The sequence below is a fragment of the Polyodon spathula genome, chromosome 35 (assembly GCF_017654505.1).
Source record: "Polyodon spathula isolate WHYD16114869_AA chromosome 35, ASM1765450v1, whole genome shotgun sequence".
Taxonomy (NCBI): domain Eukaryota; kingdom Metazoa; phylum Chordata; class Actinopteri; order Acipenseriformes; family Polyodontidae; genus Polyodon; species Polyodon spathula.
In genome coordinates this window covers 5,379,353-5,400,717 of record NC_054568.1, presented here as the reverse complement: position 1 = coordinate 5,400,717, position 21,365 = coordinate 5,379,353, and the positions used below count along the sequence as shown (strand labels likewise).

Below are 21,365 nucleotides of genomic sequence, written 5' to 3'. Positions count from 1 at the left end.
TCTGCTTTATCCCTCTATTGATGTGATACAACCATCTGCAATGTCTTTATAATATACAGCACTAGACCCTGATACTGATGAGATCCAGCCCTCTGAAATGTCTTTATAATATACAGCACTAGACCCTGATATTGATGAGATCCAGCCCTCTGAAATGTCTTTATAATATACAGCACTAGACCCTGATATTGATGAGATCCAGCCCTCTGAAATGTCTTTATAATATACAGCACTAGACCCTGATATTGATGTGATACAGCCCTCTGAAATGTCTTTATAATATACAGCACTAGACCCTGATATTGATGAGATCCAGCCCTCTGAAATGTCTTTATAATATACAGCACTAGACCCTGATATTGATGAGATCCAGCCCTCTGAAATGTCTTTATAATATACAGCACTAGACCCTGATATTGATGAGATCCAGCCCTCTGAAATGTCTTTATAATATACAGCACTAGACCCTGATATTGATGTGATACAGCCCAACTTGATTGCAGTGTGATTTCAGTGTGACCGCAGTGTGATTGCAGTGTGACTGCAGTGCGATTGCAGTGTGATTGCAGTGTGATTGCAGTGTGATTGCAGCGTGACGGCAGTGTGATTGCAGTATGATTGCAGCGCGATTGCTGTGTGATTGCAGTGTGATTGCAGTATGATCGCAGTGTGACTGCAGCGCGATTGCTGTGTGATTGCAGTGTGACCGCAGTGTGATTGCAGCGTGATTGCAGTATGATTGCAGTGCGATTGCTGTGTGATTGCAGTGTGATTGCAGTGTGATTGCAGTGTGATTGCAGCGCAGTGTGATTGCAGTTGTGATTGCAGTGTGATTGCAGTGTGATTGCAGTGTGATTGCAGTGTGATTGCAGTGTGATTGCAGTGTGATTGCAGTATGATTGCAGTGTAACTGCAGTGTGATCGCAGTGTGACTGCAGCGCGATTGCTGTGTGATTGCAGTGTGACCGCAGTGTGATTGCAGCGTGACGGCAGTGTGATTGCAGTATGATTGCAGTGTGATTGCAGCGTGACGGCAGTGTGATTGCAGTATGATTGCAGTGTGATTGCAGTGTGATTGCAGTGTGATTGCAGTGTTTGATTGCAGTGTGATCGCAGTGTGATTGCAGCGCGATTGATGTGTGAGAGCAGAGGACATCCAGAACCTGCAGGGAGGAGACGGGTTGACAATCAGACAGACCAGATTGCAGTAACTGATTGCTTGTCTTGGTGCAGGGATTGAGGTATGATTGCAATTGGTATTATAGTAAGCAGCGGTGCTTTATCTGTGCATGTTTGTGGCTGCTGTGTGTGATTGCTGTGTTTGTGTGTGACAGTGTGCAGTGGTTGCTGTGTGTGAGTTTGTGGTTGCTGTGTGTGTGTGTGGTTGCTGTGTTTGTGTGTGACAGTGTGCAGTGGTTGCTGTGTGTGAGTTTGTGGTTGCTGTGTGTGTGTGTGGTTGCTGTGTTTGTGTGTGACAGTGTGCAGTGGTTGCTGTGTGTGAGTTTGTGGTTGCTGTGTGTGTGTGTGGTTGCTGTGTTTGTGTGTGACAGTGTGCAGTGGTTGCTGTGTGTGTGTTTGTGGTTGCTGTGTGTGTTTGCTGTGTTTGTGTGTGACAGTGTGCAGTGGTTGCTGTGTGTGAGTTTGTGGTTGCTGTGTGTGTGTGTGGTTGCTGTGTTTGTGTGTGACAGTGTGCAGTGGTTGCTGTGTGTGAGTTTGTGGTTGCTGTGTGTGTGTGTGGTTGCTGTGTTTGTGTGTGACAGTGTGCAGTGGTTGCTGTGTGTGAGTTTGTGGTTGCTGTGTGTGTGTGTGGTTGCTGTGTTTGTGTGTGACAGTGTGCAGTGGTTGCTGTGTGTGGTTGCTATGTGACTGTGTGTGTGTGATTCCTGCCTCACCTTGTGGTTGCGGCCGTGCTTGTCCAGCAGGGAGATGATGGACTTGATGTGATTCTCCTGGATGATGTTGAGCACCTCGGGGCTCTCGATCAGGACGCAGTAGAGCACCTCCAGGATACCTGAAACACACACACACACACACACACACACACAGAGAGTTAAACTGGAAGAGTGCATAGTAATAGCCCTTATAAAAGTTTTCTATGGTAAAAGCACAGCAAAATGTAATAAAGGACAGTGAAAGTATAGTAAAGCATAGACAAGCACTGTTAGTGAGCAGGTCGTATCTCTCAAGGACCATTGATAAGCCTTCGGAGACATTTCTAGTGTACTCTTATAACGATGGAAAGCATAGAGAAAGCATTGTAAAGCACAGAGAGGTCTGGCAACGCATAGGGAAGCATTGTAAAGCACAGAGAGGTCTGGAGGTCTGGTAAAGCATAGACAAGCATTGCAAAGCACAGAGAGGTCTGGTAAAGCATATTAAACAACATGACCAACTATTGTAAACTATGGTAAATGTACAGTAGAACCACAGGGCAAGCATGGGGGGATACTGCACAAATATCATGCAAAAACACAGTGGTAGAGTTTTATAAGGGAGCAGTGTTGTATTATATTATATCAGAGACAGCGCTGGTCATTCCTGTTCACTTTTTAGTTGATTTTTTTTTACCTGAGGAGGCTTCGAGACGGTCCAGTTTGCTCACCAGCCAGTCCAGGTTGTCGGAGAAGAGAGCGCAGTTGGATCGGTTCCCACGGATCAGGGAGGCTGTGGGGAGCACATACAGACACACAGAACAGGTCAGTACAGCAGCTCAGTCCTGCAGTGTGTTTCTTCCGAGTTAGCATCTCAGTTTATGACTTCGGTAAGGCAGTAAAAACAACCTGGATAAGAGGAAAATTAGCTTCCTGTCATCTTTTAAAACACAACGTGGAAGTTAATCTCCATTGAGTGGTACTGGGTTGTAAAGGTGAGGGAAGGACAGCTTTTCTTGTTTTGAAACCAGCACATTAACAGATTTAGATTTATTGAAATGCCTGTCGATAAATACTTCTTAAAATGGCAATTCCCAGTGCGACCCCACCACAGCCTTGATTGCTGCCCTGTTCCCTCTCTTCCTGCCCCTCGTACCCAGCAGCTCATAGAGCAGGTTCACAATCTCCTTCCAGGACTCTGCTGCCTCCTCCCCAGCGAACTCAGAGAAATGTGCAGCCGTGTTGTAGACATTCAGCCGGTCAATACAGTTCAGCACCAGCGTGATCATTCCCTGAGCAAGAGACAATGATAGGACTTGAGACACCAGCTCTCCTTCCCCAACCCCAACCCCAACCCTAACCCAACCCAACTCCAACCCCCACTCCAACCCCCAACTCCAACCCCCAACCCCAACCCCAACCCCAACCCCAACCCCAACCCCAACCCCAACCCCAACCCCAACTCCAACCCCAACCCCAACCCAAACTCCAACCCCAACTCCAACCCCAACCCCAACCCCAACCCCAAACCCCGAACCCCAACCCCAACCCCCACCCCAACCCCAACCCCCACCCCAACCCCCAACTCCAACCCCCAACTCCAACCCAACTCCAACCCCCACTCCAACCCCCAACTCCAACCCCCAACTCCAACCCCCAACTCCAACCCCCAACTCCAACCCCCAACTCCAACCCCCAACCCCAACCCCAAACCCCAACCCCAACCCCAAACCCAACCCCAACCCCAACCCCAACCCCCAACTCCAACCCCCAACCCAACCCCAACACCAACCCCAACCCAACCCCCAACTCCAACCAAACCCCCAACCCCAACCCCAACACCAACCCCAACCCAACCCCCAACTCCAACCCCCCGAACCCCAACCCCAACTCCAACCCCCAACTCCAACCCTCTCTCCTCACCTCCTCCTGGAACAGGTTCTGCCTGCTCTTGAGGGATCTCAGCTTGGTCTGCTTCTCCTCATGCTGCAGCTCCTCCTCTGGAGGCTGGAAGTAGTTGATGAGATCCTGCAGGCTCAGGCTCACCGCGTCCATCGGGAGGGACACGGGGCTCGGAGACTTGTTCTTCCCACTCAGGGAGTCCAGGCCCCTGGGCAGACACGGAGACAGTGGGGGACAGCGTCATGTAAAACCTGTTTATTTATTGATATGGTTATAATTATGTATTGCTATTTTGTCATGCTTCTTTCTGTCTTAACCGACATGTAAAGCGCTTTGAGACACTGGGGTATGAACAGCATGATATAAATGAACAGCATACATATTTTTTTTTTTTAATACCTAAAAAAAAAAAACAAATAATTTTGTTCCACTAGTTTCGTTACGTGGTACGTCCAATAGCAATATATTTATATATAATCTATATATATATATATAGATATATAATATTCTAGGGTATTCTTGATTTCAGTTGCTGATCAAAAAAAAAAAAGTCTGAAAAAAATACAAGTTCTGTATTCTGGATTTTGCAGTTGACTGTAGCTGATATTTTGATGTATATTAAACTAAGGAGAGGGGAGGATGCTCAGGAAGTATTGTTATGCTACTACAGGGATGGAAATAGCTGTTTCACCCAATCCAGGTACTGCTAGGAGCTTGATTAGCCCCACTGTGTATAGGTAACAAGCCGAGGTGTGTTTTATTAAACCTAGTAAAACCAGGAATCGATCAAACTGCTATGCAATGGGAGTCTGATTTCCATTCCTGAGTAGGTATTGTTATGCATCAGCTGAGCAGGGAGGCTGGAGGCAGGACCTACTTGATGAACTGTGTAAAGAGGCCGGTGGTGCTGTAGATCATACGAGAGGCCTGGGACTCCTCCTGCTGTGAGCGACAGAGGGACAGCGCGTCGTCCATGTGACCCTCCTGGTGCAGGATTGCCTGGGGAGAGGGAGCGCGCAGCAGGGAGTGAGTACACCTGCACACACCTGTGAGGAGGTCACCTGTACATACCTGTGAGTTAACCTGCACACACCTGTGAGGAGGTCACCTGTACATACCTGTGAGTTTACCTGCACACACCTGTGAGGAGATCACCTGTACATACCTGTGAGTTAACCTGCACACACCTGTGAGGAGGTCACCTGTACCTACCTGTGAGTTTACCTGCACACACCTGTGAGGAGGTCACCTGTACATACCTGTGAGTTTACCTGCACACACCTGTGAGGAGGTCACCTGAACATACCTGTGAGTTTACCTGCACACACCTGTGAGGAGGTCACCTGTACATACCTGTGAGTTTACCTGCGCACACGTGTGAGGAGGTCACCTGTGCTGCTGTGTTAATCTTTATAACACTGTTCAGTTTACCTGTACATATCTGTGCTGTGTTAATCTTTATGACGCCTGTGCTGAATTTACCCGTACACACCTGTGCTGAGTTCACCTGTACACACCTTCCTCTTGAGAAGTCCCAGGCGGGCTGACTTGGCATCCACAGCAGCGTAGGTGAGCCAGAGTCCCGTGGAAACGTGCTGCACGAAACACATCGACTCTCCGTACTTAATCTCAGGGGCGCCCATCCCCTCCACGTCCCGCTTGTGGGCAACCTCAGACTTCTCCTGCAAAGGAGGGACAGATGGGGTACCGAGTCAGTTAGTTTGGTAACACATTTGTTCCCCCAAGTGGCAATAAGAGCAAAAATCCTGTTGTGTATTTGTAAATACCCAATGAGAGCGAGCCCACAAAGAACTGTTAATGATAGGATGCACAGGTGAGCAAGACGTTGCAACTCCAATGGGATTTGACTCAATAGTGGCTGGATTTACAAATGTCTTTCTCAGTGTCTTTAACAGGAGTTTGAACTCCGAGTGTTGGGTATTATTGCTCTGATTAGCTCAGTGGTTTGAACTCTGACCTTTGAGGCGCGGAAGCAGAACGCTGAGCTCTTGGTGTTTGCCCGCTCTGGGTCCACGACCATCAGCCCCTTTTCCTCCTCCAGGCACAGGTAGCGCCCCGTGGTCACATGGCGCACGCGGAAGGGCTGCCCCCACTTCATGTGGCCCCCGCTCCAGCTACAGGGAGAGAGAGAGAGGAGGGTGCAACTTTGTAAGAGCGCTGCTGTGGCGCTTACAAAAAGCAGCTAGCTTCCAAGTCAGATTCCAAAGGGTTGCTAATGTGAAATAAACACAGCGGCACTCTGGGTGTGCTCCTGGGGTTTGTATGTCATGTGTGCAGTGCCTGGAAAAGAAAGTGATGTTGAAACCCAAATTAAACGCCTGGATCCTGATTTAGCACAGTGCCATTACCCTAGCTAGAATCAATTCCCAATTCCAGTTCCAGTTCCTTCCAAGGAATGGGAATTGGAATCGATGTTCTAGAGATATAGTAATGGTTGCGATCGTTCAGCTGCTTTCATTTGAAGACAATTTAATTGACTAACAGTGACTTGTTTTCACTCAGCTTGCCCCAGACAGGCAGACACTGAGGGTTCCTTCCTGTTCTCACCTGATTCGCAGTGGCTCAAGTCTCCACAGCGACCGTGCGTGGCTACACACAGCCCCTCCTTCATAGTGCGCTTGCCTGGAGAGACACACAAGGGGAACTGGAGTGAGACCAGACACCTCATTCCTCCAAATCTCACTCTTTCATCTGTCACTCTTGCATATCTCACATTCCTGCATGTCTCTCAAACTTCTTCCACTTAAACTCCTCCATAAAACCCCTCCACCTCTCATTCCTGCACCTCTTACTCATTCATATCTCTCACTCAGCCCCAGGCAAGGGTGTGCAAGGGCCCTGGTGCTCACCTGCGCTGCTCCTCCCCCTGGTCCGAGGCAGAGATGGCCAGGCACTCGTCCATGTGTCCGTGGAACAGCCTGAGCACGTGGCCTCCAGTGAGGAACCCTGCAGGAGACACGGGGAAACAGTCAGCACAGCCACAGAGGCACCTCAGGGGTGTACTGATGCACTAATGTCATGATGAAACACACATCGCGACTTGTACCATGCGACATGGGTCACTCTACACTTGACTGGCTGCTTCTACGAAACACAGTAAGATCTAACGGTCATTTAACAAGGGACTATTTTTGCTGAATTAAAATCCTGGTCTAAATGATCCAGCCCTTCATTACGCTCCGATATATTGTGTAAAGAAAGCATTGTGATTCATAGCTCCACCCCTTTCCCCGTGCTTCATGACGGGTGCTATCACCTGATTCAAGTACAGGCTGCAGCGCTTAAGTCAGTTAACTCAATAGCAATGTCTTAAGAATAGGCCTGCAACGAAATGACACAGGAGCAATTCAAGTTACAGTCATTTCACCTTCTGCCAGCTCACAGCCCGAGCAGATGGGGTTCATGTTCCAGAGAGTCTGCATGAAGGAGGCGTCAACCATGAGGTCCCCGCTGGCATAGGAGAGGTGCTGGGGAGAGGAGAGGAGCAGGGCGGTCACAATCCCACCACGGTTCAAATCTCCGTCACAGTATAACGCGCAATGTATAAGGACGCCTCGGGGTGGAAGCACAGGAAGTCTGTACATTCAGTATACAGACACACTCAAGAGCCTTATTGCATTTATAATCCAGCTCAAACAGAGGATTTAAAAAAAAAAAAAAAAAAAAACATAAATCATGTTAAGGGCAAAGAATTATTTGAATTTTATTCAACATCTTTACGCCAATAAAGTAGTCCCATGTACAGCTTTGAACTGCACGCTAAGTTAAGCTAAAATACAATTATAGCATATAATGATTATTAGCATATTGTATAACTATTATTATATTAAGTAGGAATTTGAACAATTAGCAGGGGCGTGATCATTGGCAACTAGTTAGGTAATTCACATTTAAAAGGGGCCTGATTGTTCAAACTCCTGGTTCCTGATCATTTCAATATTAATAATAATAGACTTCATTAAGGGGAGCTCTGAACCCCAGGACTGGGTGCAGCAGCAGCAGGGCTAGTGTGAGTTTCTAACCCTGCTCAAACTCCTGGCTCCTGATCATTTCAATATTAATAATACTAGACTTCACTGAGGGGAGCTCTGAACCCCAGGACTGGGTGCAGCAGCAGCAGCTAGTGTGAGTTTCTAACCCTGAGAACGTGTGTTTTATTAAAACATGGAATGGCGGGACTGGGCTGTACTTACCAAGTATCTCTCAGAAGACACACTGACAAGAATGAGGTCATCACCGACCCTGACCTTCTCACCTTCTGACCTCTGCTTGGACGCAGGGTGGATCGTCCACCAGCAGGCTTCACCTAGAGCGGGATGGGAAGGGTTCATAATCACATTAATTTCAAGCGCAGAGGAAGAATTCCAACCCCCGCCCCTCCCAAGCTTGTTTTCAATGGTCTTTCCACCCCGAATTAAAAAAAAAAAAAAAGTAACTGATCATAAAAGAGTAATCCACCAGCAGACTTCACCAAGGGGGTTACATGCAGTGCCTTAACTTATGGAAGAAATAGAGATGGGATCACTACTCTAGGATGTCTTTTGCAATGCATTCAAGTGTCCAGAACAGTAACAAGCCCAGGCTGAGCCCCGACCCCTGACCCCTGCACGGATGTACCCGTAGCGTCTTCCTGCAGTCCGACATCGAAGGCCAATTTATCCGTGAGCGAGCGCGAGGTGGTCAGGCAGCTTAGGTACTGAAACGAGACAGAGAGGAGGGGAGAATCTGTAAATGTGTCTGTCTTCAATAGAAACACTAAAACAAACCTCATAAATTCAATGGCAAGCGTTTCCACTAGAAGTCTCTCTCAGTGTCTTCAACATTGAAACTCTTGTCATTGATTTCAGCCTCTCTGCGGAATGAGCCGCGCTGTCTTTGCACTGAGATGAGGACTAGAGCTGCGCGCTGCTCACCATGCTGCTGTGGTAGTGTCTGAGCAGGATAGCATGTCCGTACAGCAGAGTCCGGTGACCTCCTCCCTGCGATGACTGGGACCAGGGGAGAGGAAGAGAGAGAGAGACGGTCAGCTTCCACAGCAATCCCACAAGAGACATGGCCGACTCAGGACACTTCCACAGCAATCCCACAAGAGACACAGCCGACTCAGGCCACTTACACGCAGGACTGCACCCCACCCGTCAGTGTTAAAATAAGACCTTTTGAGAAACCTTTTACAATTCGGATACAGGCTGCAACAACACAGCTGCTGTCGCTCTGCTGACCCCACTTGGATTTACTGTGAAACTACGGCCAGCCTGGAAAATACAATGGAGAATATCTAGAAAATAGAAGGTATTCAGGTGTTACTCCTTTGAAATGAGAAATATATCTGCAATATTCCTGTAAGACACTGGTGATATTCCTGAAATAGATCGTTAGATAGACAATAGACAAGCATACAGACAGACAGACAGACAGACAGACAGTTAGATAGATAGTTGGATAGACAGATAGATAGACAGATAGACAGATAGTTAGATAGATAGATAGATAGATAGATAGATAGATAGATAGATAGATAGATAGATAGATAGATAGATAGATATCAATGTGGTACAGTCATCACAAACGTCTTTGCACGAGATGGCTTGTGACTTGTGGAAATTCCGTCACATTAAATCTGTCTGTTTAACATATGAATATTATTAAACTGCAGGGTGTATAAAGAAACAGTGTCAGATAAAAACTGAATTTCAAGCCTGACTGATTTACCGTGGAGTGGATTTCAGCCTGCTTGCACAGCACCCTGTACAGTGCTCTCTCTATATATATATCACCTTCTATCTATCTTGTACATAATCTTCTGAATGTAAAACAGCTTACCTTGACATGAGAGCCCACGATTTGAACAGTGTTATTATTAATAATATTCAGGTTATTATGATTACAATCAATTATTACTTTAGATGTATTATTATTACAATTATATTCATAGCTACGTGGGTGAGTTCAGACCAAGCGAGCAATCACCAGGACAGGCAGCAGAGTTTATCACATAGGGAAGGGTTCTTTTGTTTTGTTTTAGTTTTCTTTTCAGATCATGTGCAGATATCAGAGTTAATTATCCTGCCGAGCTTACAGCTGTAATGGCTCTCAATACTTAACACTGACGTCAATGTAACACACCTACAGTTGTGAGATGCTACTGGTTTGCCATGTTTGAATAGGTATAGGTGTGTGTCATATATATATATATATATATATATATATATATATATATATATATATATATATATATATATATATATGACACACACACACACACACACACACACAACAAATTGTTTTAACAGAAACACACCTCGCTAGTGAGAAACCCCATTAGTAGGTACCAAACCTCCTTAACACAATGCAGCAGACTCCGGATGAGTGGGTAGTGAAAAGGCTGCAAATACTGTAGGACACACTGTCCCCCAAGAGTGGGGAGGGGTGGGGGGGTATAAGGGGGGTAAGGGGAGATGTATGCTTTGAGAAAGAGTAAAAGAACCATGCAGGGGAGCGTGGGGAACAGATAAAGAGACGGACGAGAAAAGACAGGAAGTCATTCCACTGGGGGAGGGATGAAAGGCGGTAATGAGAAGGAAAAGGATTTTTGGAAATGTAAGGAATTTGGGATTTTTTGGAGGGGGAAGAGAAATGAGAAAGAGGACAGTCTTTTAGGAATTTGGGGGCAGAGGTTTGGGTTGGCTCAGGTTGGGGAGGGATTGGTAGAAGGGGGACACGGCAGAAAAATGCAACAGCAATGACGTACCCATTTGTCCAAATCGAGCGTCTAGCGTGGGGGGGGGGGCGGGAGAGAAATGAGAGGCAACACAGGGTTAAATTAGAGAACGCTGCAAATATCTACAGACTGACAACAACAGCAAGTGCTGGATTCACGCGGCACGGCTTGTAATGAGGGACATGCATACAGGCAGGGTCGGTTCAATTCCTGTTCAATAATTCCAATTCCATTTTAAAATTCCAACACGTCACTGCGATATCGGCTGCGTTCTGTTAAAATGGGCTCCCCACAGTGGCAACACACCCCTTCAAGTGAAGTCACTGTCTGTGTTGTCAATTAAAGTGGCTTCAGATGAAGGCAGCTGAACAATCACAGCAATACGAGGATGTCTCTAAAACAGCAATTCCTTCGACGTTAAAAAGGAATTGCAGTTGAAAAACAGTTACTGACCCCGACACCACGGCTAGTCAAGGCGTACAGAATTCCGGCTCTCTGATAGGCTGAGAGCGGCCTGGCGCGGGCACGGGTGTGTCTGTGTTGTGAATCCAACATAAATCGCTCACTTAGCAAAATGGGGGAGCTCCTAGCCCCGCCCCTCCGAGAGACTTTTGAGAAGCACACGTCCTCTCAGAGACTTGTTGGCATTAATCCAGGAGCATGAGAAGCTCTCAAACAGCTCCTGGGGCGTCCCAGAGGTGTTCTGTTGCGTGTTTTTGTAACTCGGGTTGAGTCACTGCAGCACTGATGCTTCTAACAGGTGGAAGTGAATTTTCCTCTCCTGTTTGTCCGTAGACACGGCCCAGGTACAGCAGTAAAAACGACAGCTCCACGGATAAGAGGAAAATCCGCTTCCACTCAGCTTTTAACAAATGGATTTCATTAATACCTGCCGACAAATACTTCTTAAAAGAGTACCGGCACACCTCTCTATTCATGATCAGGTATGAGAGAGTTTATTATTATTATTTTGTTTATTTTTACCTCTGCAAGTCTCCGAGAGGGGGAGGTATTCTGCTAATAGTAAGCTGATTTATTTACAGGTCTTGCAAACAGGTAGGGGCAGCTGGCATGTTGTGAGACAAAGGAAACTACCCACACATCAAAAGGAAGGAACACTGGCCCCTGCCGTCCCTGGTGACATCACAATGGCCAGCTGCTGGACTGCGGTAAATGCCAACTTTCTGAGCAAAATGCAAACCCTAAACAGCAGCCATAATTCTTGATCCAGAGCTCCTTACCCTTCACAGTCCCTCCCTTCCTCCGCTCCTAAAGCTCCCCGCTCTTTTTTTTTTTAAGAAACAAGCTTGCAATGATAGTGGAACTTCTTTCATCCTGTTCAGTGTCTCTATCATCTTTCCCCCTCCTACTTTCGCCACTCCCCTCTACCCCATCTCCCTTCACTCTTTTCCTCCTTCTCTCATCTATCATCTCATTTCATCTCCCATGTCTTCTCTTCTCCTTCTCTTTTTCTCCCTACTCCCCTTTCTCCTCTCCCTCACTTCCAAGCTCCCTTCTCCTCCTTGTCCCCTCTCCCTTCTCCCCTCTCCCTACCTCGTTGCCCATTTCCACGGTATTCGCCAGCATTTCCTGCAGGGCTCTCACAGACAGCGACTGCTCCAGGAAAAAGGAACAGATCGCCAAGTCCGGAGGAACATTCTGGAAAACAGAAAAGCAGAGCTCAGAGTTTCATCACTTCCTGACAGTAAAGTGACAGTGTTTCTTAACTGGCTGCATCCTCGCTCAGGTTGTATTTTAGTAGTACTGTGTGCACTTTTTGTAAACTATACTGTATTGTTTTTGCATTGTATTTTACTTGGATACAGTCGTCTGCCATATCAATTAATAATAATAATAATAATAAAGAACCCCCGTCCTGCCCCCTTACCTGAGCGTTGGACGTGGGTTCCAGGAAGCACAGTCGGTTTCCGAATCCTTCAGCGGTGAGACACAGCTTGATCTGCTCCTTCAGGACAGACGCCGTGCACTGAAGCACCACCTCGTCACCCTGGCAACGGCACAGGAAAGAAACCATAAACAATCCGCAAGACAAAATACAGGATCGACAGCTCCGGACAGAGCTTTAGCATCACCTACAATTCTAGAATTGATAATCATAAAAAAAAAATTATATTATATACATATGAACATTATTTAGATCTTTCATTTAATCATGTAATCAAAGAAATTACAAAATGACGTCATAACAGCAGTGCAGTATTTCATGTTTTCATGTCTTTGAAATGTCACATATTCCATTGTTGTCAGTTTTTCATGGAGTGTATGGAAACTACAAAGCAGCGTGTAATTCAATATGTTAGCGGAATATTATTCAGCAGCTTTCACTCGGCTTTACAAAGCAAACTGTGTTCATTCTACAGGGTGATGCAAAACCCTTGGCCACCGGTCTCGACATCTCATTTACGAGTCAGTAATAAAGCATTAGAGAGGTCTGGCAAAGCATAGGGAAGCATTGTAAAGCACAGAGGGGTCTGGTAAAGCATAGGGAAGCATTGTAAAGCACAGAGAGGTCTGGTAAAGCATTGGGAAGCATTGTAAAGCACAGAGAGGTCTGGTAAAGCATAGGGAAGCATTGTAAAGCACAGAGAGGTCTGGTAAAGCATAGGGAAGCATTGTAAAGCACAGAGAGGTCTGGTAAAGCATAGGGAAGCATTGTAAAGCACAGAGAGGTCTGGTAAAGCATTGGGAAGCATTGTAAAGCACAGAGAGGTCTGGTAAAGCATAGGGAAGCATTGTAAAGCACAGAGAGGTCTGGTAAAGCATAGGTAAGCATTGTAAAGCACAGAGAGGTCTGGTAAAGCATAGGGAAGCATTGTAAAGCACAGAGAGGTCTGGTAAAGCATAGGGAAGCATTGTAAAGCACAGAGAGGTCTGGTAAAGCATAGGGAAGCATTGTAAAGCACAGAGAGGTCTGGTAAAGCATAGGGAAGCATTGTAAAGCACAGAGAGGTCTGGTAAAGCATAGGGAAGCATTGTAAAGCACAGAGAGGTCTGGTAAAGCATAGGGAAGCATTGTAAAGCACAGAGAGGTATGGTAAAGCATAGGGAAGCATTGTAAAGCACAGAGAGGTCTGGTAAAGCATAGGGAAGCATTGTAAAGCACAGAGAGGTCTGGTAAAGCACAGGGAAGCATTGTAAAGCACAGAGAGGTCTGGTAAAGCACAGGGAAGCATTGTAAAGCACAGAGAGGTCTGGTAAAGCATAGGGAAGCATTGTAAAAAACAGAGAGGTCTGGTAAAGCATAGGGAAGCATTGTAAAGCACAGAGAGGTCTGGTAAAGCAAAGGGAAGCATTGTGAAGCACAGAGAGGTATTACTATGCAAAGCTGTATCAACAGTCATGCCATTGAGTACCTGTTGTAGTGTTACAGTGACGTGCTGCATGGGCTGAACACCCACAGCTTAGAAACACAAGGAATGACAGATATGTAATGGTTAATCCCAATCCATGGCAGCTTGATTAGCCACTGTGTGTATAGATAACAAGCTCAGGTGTGACTTATTAAACTCACTGTGAAACCAGGAATGCATCAGTTGAACTGCTGCGTGGAACATTTCAACCACTGCTCTTCCCCTAGAGGGAGTGTAAAGATTTGGCTGGGTTGGGCGGGGGTGGGGGCTGGGGGGGGGGGGGGGGGGGGGGGGGGGGGGGGGGGGGGGGGGGGGGGGGGGGGGGGGGGGGGGGGGGGGGGGGGGGGGTGCAGAAACCAAAAGCTGCCGTAGTTTCTAGTTGTAAGTTTGGAGAGTAACCGATCATTCTGTCAACGAGTTTCGTGAAAAAGTCGGGTTGGTAGAAAATTTAAACTGGGAATGTGCTCTCTCAGCAGCTGCAGTAGTTTCTTCCTGGAAGTGCCAAAAGAACCTTGATGAATTCAACAACGAACGTTTCGAAGATGTTGAAAAAGACTGTTTGCCATTGAATTTGTTGAGCTTATCTCAGTATGTCTAAGTTCAGCACTGCTGCGTGTTCAATACGTACAGATGACTGCGTTTTAGTACTACTACATCACCAACTTGATAACTTATTAACACAAAGTGTGCTGCTGAACTTTTAGTGTTCCAAAAAGTCATCTCAAATGAGCTGGAGGTAGAGGTTTCTGCTGCTGAGAGCCTTGGGTGTGGAGCTCTATTCCGGTGACCCTGAGGCAGGTTCAGACGCTGGATTCATTTAAATCTAAATTGGAAACATTCTTTCTTGACCGTGCTTTTATATAATTGGCTGTAGGTGGAGCATATTGTACACAGAGCTCTCTTGTTGTGTTGTTAACTGCACAGCGCTCTGGGATGCCTTGGCGTGAAGGGAAGGCGCTATCTATAAACACATTTGTACTGTATTGTACTGTTACAGAAAGTGCTATTTTCTTATTTGTTTTAAACTGCAGAGGCGTCCTCTACGTTGTACATTTCTAATCTTTATTTTTAACGCAACAGGGCAGGAGGCTGGGAGCGATACTGCGACCACGGCCTCCTCCAGCGAGCTTCTTAACCGCTATACAAAATGTTGTACAGCATAATTCCAAAACATTGTCAAGTCCTCATGTTGAAAGTGTGTGCTACGTGTTTTGTGTTTCACTAAACCTCTTGCATATGGTATCTCTGCCCCCCCCCCCCCCCCCGCTGCTGCATGATAGTGGACAAATAAAAAGTCTTTTTTTATTCTTTTGAAAAAAATAAAGATTTTCGATTTGCATAAGACACTTGAATTACAGGTACACAAGGAGCGCATGTGTAATGGGATACATTGTGTGTGTCGGGTGGGACGCCAGCCAACCGAGTTGTGTGTACACAGCCCACCCAAGAGATTTGCATCATCCTATATAATTAATACATTTTGCTTCATAAAGTTGAATGAAACCTAATGTTGCGTTAACATACTGAATTACACACCGCTTTGTAGTTTTCCCAGATACTTAGCAAAAAACTGACAAATTGAAAAACATGAAATACTGTGTTGCTATTATGGCTTCCGGTAGACATTTGCAATAGAATTGTGTCGTTTCTTTGATCACACGATGTTAAATAAAAGATCAGGGTTATGCGAAGTACTGTTTTTGTTTTAATTGCGTCTCAAACTTTAGCCACAGCTGTACAGAAGTATTTTCCGTAACTGCGCACTAAACATTATGAAATCTAAAAAAAAACAAAAAAAAAACAACAACAAAGAAAGAAGCCTGCATGGCTCCCAGCTGTGCTGCTCAGTCTCTCTCTTTAGCAACCCTTTGATTTTAAATGCCATCCTTTCCCAGAGAAAGAGATGTGACTGGAGGAGCTTCAGGAAAGGACACAGGAGAGAAAGGAAAGGTCTACACTGGAACCAGAGTAGAAAAACTAAATCCAAAGATTTAAAAAGGAGACGGTCGCAATTCAAGAATAGTTAGCTAGCTACAAAATGTCATTGACATATTTTTTTTACCACCCACCACTTACATTCCTATGGTTTTTAGGTAAAGCATTGTAAAGCACAGAGAGGTCTAGTAAAGCATAGGGAAGCATTGTAAAGCACAGAGAGGTCTGGTAAAGCATAGGGAAGCATTGTAAAGCACAGAGAGGTCTGGTAAAGCATAGGGAAGCATTGTAAAGCACAGAGAGGTCTGGTAAAGCATAGGGAAGCATTGTAAAGCACAGAGAGGTCTAGTAAAGCATAGGGAAGCATTGTAAAGCACGGAGAGGTCTGGTAAAGCATAGGGAAGCATTGCAAAGCACAGATAGGTCTGATAAAGCATAGGTAAAGCATTGTAAAGCACAGAGAGGTCTGGTGAAGCATAGGTAAAACATTGTAAAGCACAGATAGGTCTGATAAAGCATAGGTAAAGCATTGTAAAGCACAGAGAGGTCTGGTGAAGCATAGGTAAAGCATTGTAAAGCACAGAGAGGTCTGGTAAAGCATAGGGAAGCATTGTAAAGCACAGAGAGGTCTGGTAAAGCATAGAGATGCATTGTAAAGCACAGAGAGGTCTGGTAAAGCATAGGGAAACATTGTAAAGCACAGAGAGGTCTGGTAAAGCATAGGGAAGCATTGCCAAGCACAGAGAGGTCTGGTAAAGCATAGGGAAGCATTGTAAAGCACAGAGAGGTCTGGTAAAGCATAGGGAAGCATTGTAAAGCACAGAGAGGGATGGTAAAGAAAGAGGTCTGGTAATATTAATAAACATGGCCAATCAGGGTAAACTGTGGTAAGTCCAGAGAAGAACCATGGAAAAAGAATGGTAAAAGTGCAAAAAATAGAGTGTAAAAACACAGTGGTAGCCTTTTACAAGAGTTGGCCTGTGCTGCTGTATTTGAATGTGTGTCTCACAGCAAACTATGAAATGGCAGCTCCCCTCCTTTCCTTACTAACACACACACTCACACACTGCTCCCCATCCCAGCGATCTCTTTATTTTTGGACGCTGCACCTGTCGTTCTCACATTCTCTCAAAGTGCAGAGAGGCAGATACTTCAGATGCTCTGCTCTCCCCCGTCAATGATGTGGCTGCCCACCCCTGCCTTTCTATTGCTTTCCTGTCCGTGCTACATGAACTGATTCTTCAGACTGAGCACCCTGCAGAAATCAGACGCCAACGATCAGGCGAGGGTGACTGCTGTTGATTGAGCTACTGTACCATTCCAATGAGAAAGCAGTGAAGATACAGCTGCCTGGGTTTGTGATGATCGCTGCTTTTCTTAGACCCTGCAGAGAACACGACCCACACAAACCCAGGCAGCTGCTTCTACACTCCTTTCACTGTGAAAGGTGAACCAGCCCGATGGAGGCCAGCGAACCTCCCCATGTTTGAAAGCAGTGTTGTGTGATGCGATGCCATTATGTCAGCGAGATGAGATGAGGTTAAAAGCTTTAACCCATGAAAGCAGATGAGCCCGGCACCTTCCTACAGCAGTTAAGACACAGGCTCTGCCCCTGTTACATGAAGACACTACATTATATAAAACAGATATGCTTCCCTATGCTTTACAATGCTTGCCTATGCTTTACCAGACCTCTCTGCGCTTTACAATGCTTCCCTATGCTTTACCAGACCTCTCTGTGCTTTACAATGCTTCCCTATGCTTTTACCAGACCTCTCTGTGCTTTACAATGCTTCCCTATGCTTTACCAGACCTCTCTGTGCTTTACAATGCTTCCCTATGCTTTACCAGACCTCTCTGTGCTTTACAATGCTTCCCTATGCTTTACCAGACCTCTCTGTGCTTTACAATGCTTCCCTATGCTTTACCAGACCTCTCTGTGCTTTACAATGCTTCCCTATGCTTTACCAGACCTCTCTGTGCTTTACAATGCTTCCCTATGCTTTACCAGACCTCTCTGTGCTTTACAATGCTTCCCTATGCTTTACCACACCTCTCTGTGTTTTACAATGCTTCCCTATGCTTTACCAGACCTCTCTGTGCTTTACAATGCTTCCCTATGCTTTACCACACCTCTCTGTGTTTTACAATGCTTCCCTATGCTTTACCAGACCTCTCTGTGCTTTACAATGCTTCCCTATGCTTTACCAGACCTCTCTGTGCTTTACAATGCTTCCCTATGCTTTACCAGACCTCTCTGTGCTTTACAATGCTTCCCTATGCTTTACCAGACCTCTCTGTGCTTTACAATGCTTCCCTATGCTTTATCAGACCTCTCTGTGCTTTACAATGCCTGCCTATGCTTCACCATATCTCTATCATCAAGTGATGCACCCCCCCCCCTCACACACACACAGTCATGCACACCCCCCCAATGCTTCACCATGGACGGACAGAGCGAAGTAGTGGCCATATCACCGCCCACCCGCTACATGCATGCACCCCCCCCCCTCACACACACACACACGAGATGAGTTCACTAAACCTGGGGGTGTGTGTGTGAGTACCCGTTGGGGGTTGGTGGTTCGATGTTGTGGTGTGTGTCAGTACGTGTTGGTGGGGAGTGTGTGTTGTTAGTACGGCCCAGTGTCGGGGTGGTCCAACGTTTGTGTACCCCCCCCCCACCCCCACCCCCACCCCCCCCCCCCCTGGGAGGGACTCTTATGAGACACCTTTTACTTAACTCCCGAGAGACTCTTACGGTCTCGCGAAGGTAACCGGGTTAGAGTACTCCCCCGAGTTAAAAAGTTGAGCCTTCCTTCCCTCTCTGAGCCAATTTTAGCAGACAACTAAAAAAAGAAACTGCAGCTCCAACATAAAAATAATATAATATATAATGCATATTAAAAATGAAATATAAGATACATACTATATAATCTATACCATATAGAGATTATAAAATAATAAACCTATTACAAAAGTTTCCCGGAGGTGTACTGTTATTGTAGCTAATTATTAAAATAGTGGGGTTTTAATTTATCAGTTACTTCTTTATATACATACATACACACACACACACAGATAGAACTGAAAAATAGCCAACAGCTGTATATGCAAGGATCTGTGTATCTGTGCTCTCTGAAGAAGAGGGCCGAAGCCGAAACCCTGTAGTGAATTATTAAAACAGAGACTTTTCAGTTTATCTACTGACATGGAATCTAGTTTTCACACATATGCACAGTGACTGCACCCCCCCCCCCCCCAGAGTTAAAATACACTCCAGTTTATATAAATCGGAAATCAGACAGAACTCCCCCTTCTACCTTCTAGACGTTTCTTATAAAACAAAAAAAGAACAGCCCTCTCCCCTGAGCAGGGGACCCCTGAAGAAATCAATTCTACTTCAGGAATGCTAGTCATTTATAGACTGGGGTTCGACGGACGGGGGGGGGGGGGGTCCAAAATCTAATACCTAATATCTACATATTCATAGTAAACAAATAAAAAACGATGCATTAAGATTTTCTGGTTTGGTTGAAAAGTTTTCAAAACATTGAGACACTGTCCACAAGGCTAGAAGTTTACAAACGCACGCGAGCTCGACCAAGTGTTCAAGCAAGGCACCAGTCTGGAGTTAGACCGTGCTGGTCATCACAGCCTGCTGGTCATCACAGCCTGCTGGTCATTATTACTGTTATTATAACTACACACTAACGAACAAGGACCAACCAACTCAATGACTGTCACAACCACCCGGAATGAAAAACATACTATCTATAGTTTATAAATACCATTATTATTATTACACTAGCATTATTATTACTTTTTAACAGACTTGCATTTATAACTAAGGCTGTTTGTATGCATACAGATAAGGAGGAATAGGCAACTGCATACTTTACCAAATAGCTAGCATAGCACATTCCCAAACCAGCATGTATTTTATATATATATATATATATATATATATATATATATATACACACATACATATACATATACATTATATAAGGGAGAGACATTGAGCGTGTCTTGCCAATTTTAAAAAAAACAAAAAAAACAAAACAAAACCAAAAAAAACCAACCCTTTTAGTGCATTTAAAAAAAACAAAACAAAAAAAACCAACCCTTTTAAGTGCTCAGTTTAAAGAGTTTGGTCAGATGCTTGAAGCTATTTTTATCTAGGCTCACAACAAGGTCACAGATAGTACAGTGATTTCAAAACCCTGAAGGGAAGCGAGATGATACTCACCGTCCTGAGAAACTGGATCTCCTCCTCACCCTCCCCTCCCTCTGCCATCTTTCACAGAGGTTAATTCGTCTAACTTCGGGGAGATTCAAATCCTCTCTCAACCTATCTCTCTATCTATCTCTCTACCTATCTCTCTGTGTATCTGTCTGTAAAATCACTGTCCTCTCTCGCTCTATCTCTGTGTGCTGCACACTCAGCCCCTCAGGTTTTTTTCTCTCTCTGCAGGGAGAGGGAGCAACTAGGCAGCTCCGATCTCAGTCACATATCCACAAGAAACAGCTGGGAAAGCCAACAAGCCCATTGGGATAGTGACCACTCCCCTTTTGCTTACACCCCTCCCCCTCATGCAGTTAACCCCACCCCCTGGTCGTGGTAACCCCGCCCACCTCTGTTCAGTAGTTCCCACAAGTTCAAACAAGCAGGTCAGTAACATCCACCCCACATTCCCGTGGCTGTAAGTTAAGAATCAGAGCTGTCACTGTGCTAAAAACGTTGATGAGACGTGTGTCAGCAGCATTACAGAACAAGTATCAGCAATGAAACGTATAAATCACACTTTGATTCTCTCCAGATGTAAAAAGTTAACAACAGTAACAGCACAGCAAAGTGTTTCTACCACTTTGGAAACAAGTTTTGGTTCTGCTGGCTGTACACTAGCTGCGCACTAGATGGCGCTGGTGCTTACTAATATAAAGACAGCTGATCTAGCCTGCATTACATATGTCTGTGGTAAGCAGCTAGGACTGAAGAGCAGCTCCACAGAAACTAAATAAGACATGACTACCTTGCCTCCCTTCCATACCACAGAACAGGTACAAGGCGTGCGGGTGTCTCCCATTCCACGAGCGCTTGCATTCTCATTGCAATCTGAGAAAAAGACAGCAGGGCCTCTTAACTGCAGCTCCCAACTACAGCTGTATAAAGGGGGGGTGCCACTACATTGAGTAATTGAAAAAAAGAAACAATTAAAGACAATTGCAAACATTGCAAAAAGGTAAAAGGACAAGAATGATTAAATAAATGAAATCATAATAAATAAACAACATAATGTTAAATACTTGCTCTTCCAGTATTTCTCTTTGCTGAATTTTACCATGCGCCTTGTTCTAGATATTTAGGCACCATCTCTATCCCAGTACTTTTCTATATGACTCTGCATTTTTTTTCTGTGTGTTTGGCAGACAAACACACAGACCAGCCTACCTTAGTAAAAAATGCATCTCAGATTCTCAACAAAGGCTTTTTCCTCTCCTGCCTCCCAAACATGAGAGTATAGAGAGGGGGTTGAAGGA

At 45.4% G+C, this 21,365-nt stretch overlaps 1 protein-coding gene across 1 annotated transcript in view; it reads right to left on the bottom strand.

Annotated features, from left to right (window-relative positions):
• The window catches only part of LOC121303771 (ryanodine receptor 1-like), a 94,410-nt gene extending 74,063 nt beyond the window's left edge, over positions 1 to 20,347 (bottom strand). The window contains exons 1-17 of the mRNA XM_041234549.1: positions 20,074 to 20,347; positions 12,404 to 12,523; positions 12,070 to 12,174; positions 8,708 to 8,782; positions 8,412 to 8,490; positions 7,988 to 8,100; positions 7,162 to 7,261; positions 6,644 to 6,740; positions 6,342 to 6,416; positions 5,752 to 5,908; positions 5,291 to 5,455; positions 4,651 to 4,772; positions 3,795 to 3,981; positions 3,028 to 3,163; positions 2,569 to 2,664; positions 1,893 to 2,011; positions 1,126 to 1,163 (exon numbers count right to left, since the gene is read on the bottom strand). Of these exons, the coding sequence (XP_041090483.1) occupies positions 1,126 to 1,163; positions 1,893 to 2,011; positions 2,569 to 2,664; positions 3,028 to 3,163; positions 3,795 to 3,981; positions 4,651 to 4,772; positions 5,291 to 5,455; positions 5,752 to 5,908; positions 6,342 to 6,416; positions 6,644 to 6,740; positions 7,162 to 7,261; positions 7,988 to 8,100; positions 8,412 to 8,490; positions 8,708 to 8,782; positions 12,070 to 12,174; positions 12,404 to 12,523; positions 20,074 to 20,121 (1,832 nt within the window). The 5' untranslated portion in view covers positions 20,122 to 20,347. The remainder of the gene's footprint in view (positions 1 to 1,125; positions 1,164 to 1,892; positions 2,012 to 2,568; positions 2,665 to 3,027; positions 3,164 to 3,794; positions 3,982 to 4,650; positions 4,773 to 5,290; positions 5,456 to 5,751; positions 5,909 to 6,341; positions 6,417 to 6,643; positions 6,741 to 7,161; positions 7,262 to 7,987; positions 8,101 to 8,411; positions 8,491 to 8,707; positions 8,783 to 12,069; positions 12,175 to 12,403; positions 12,524 to 20,073) is intronic.
• Positions 20,348 to 21,365: the final 1,018 nt, after the last annotated feature.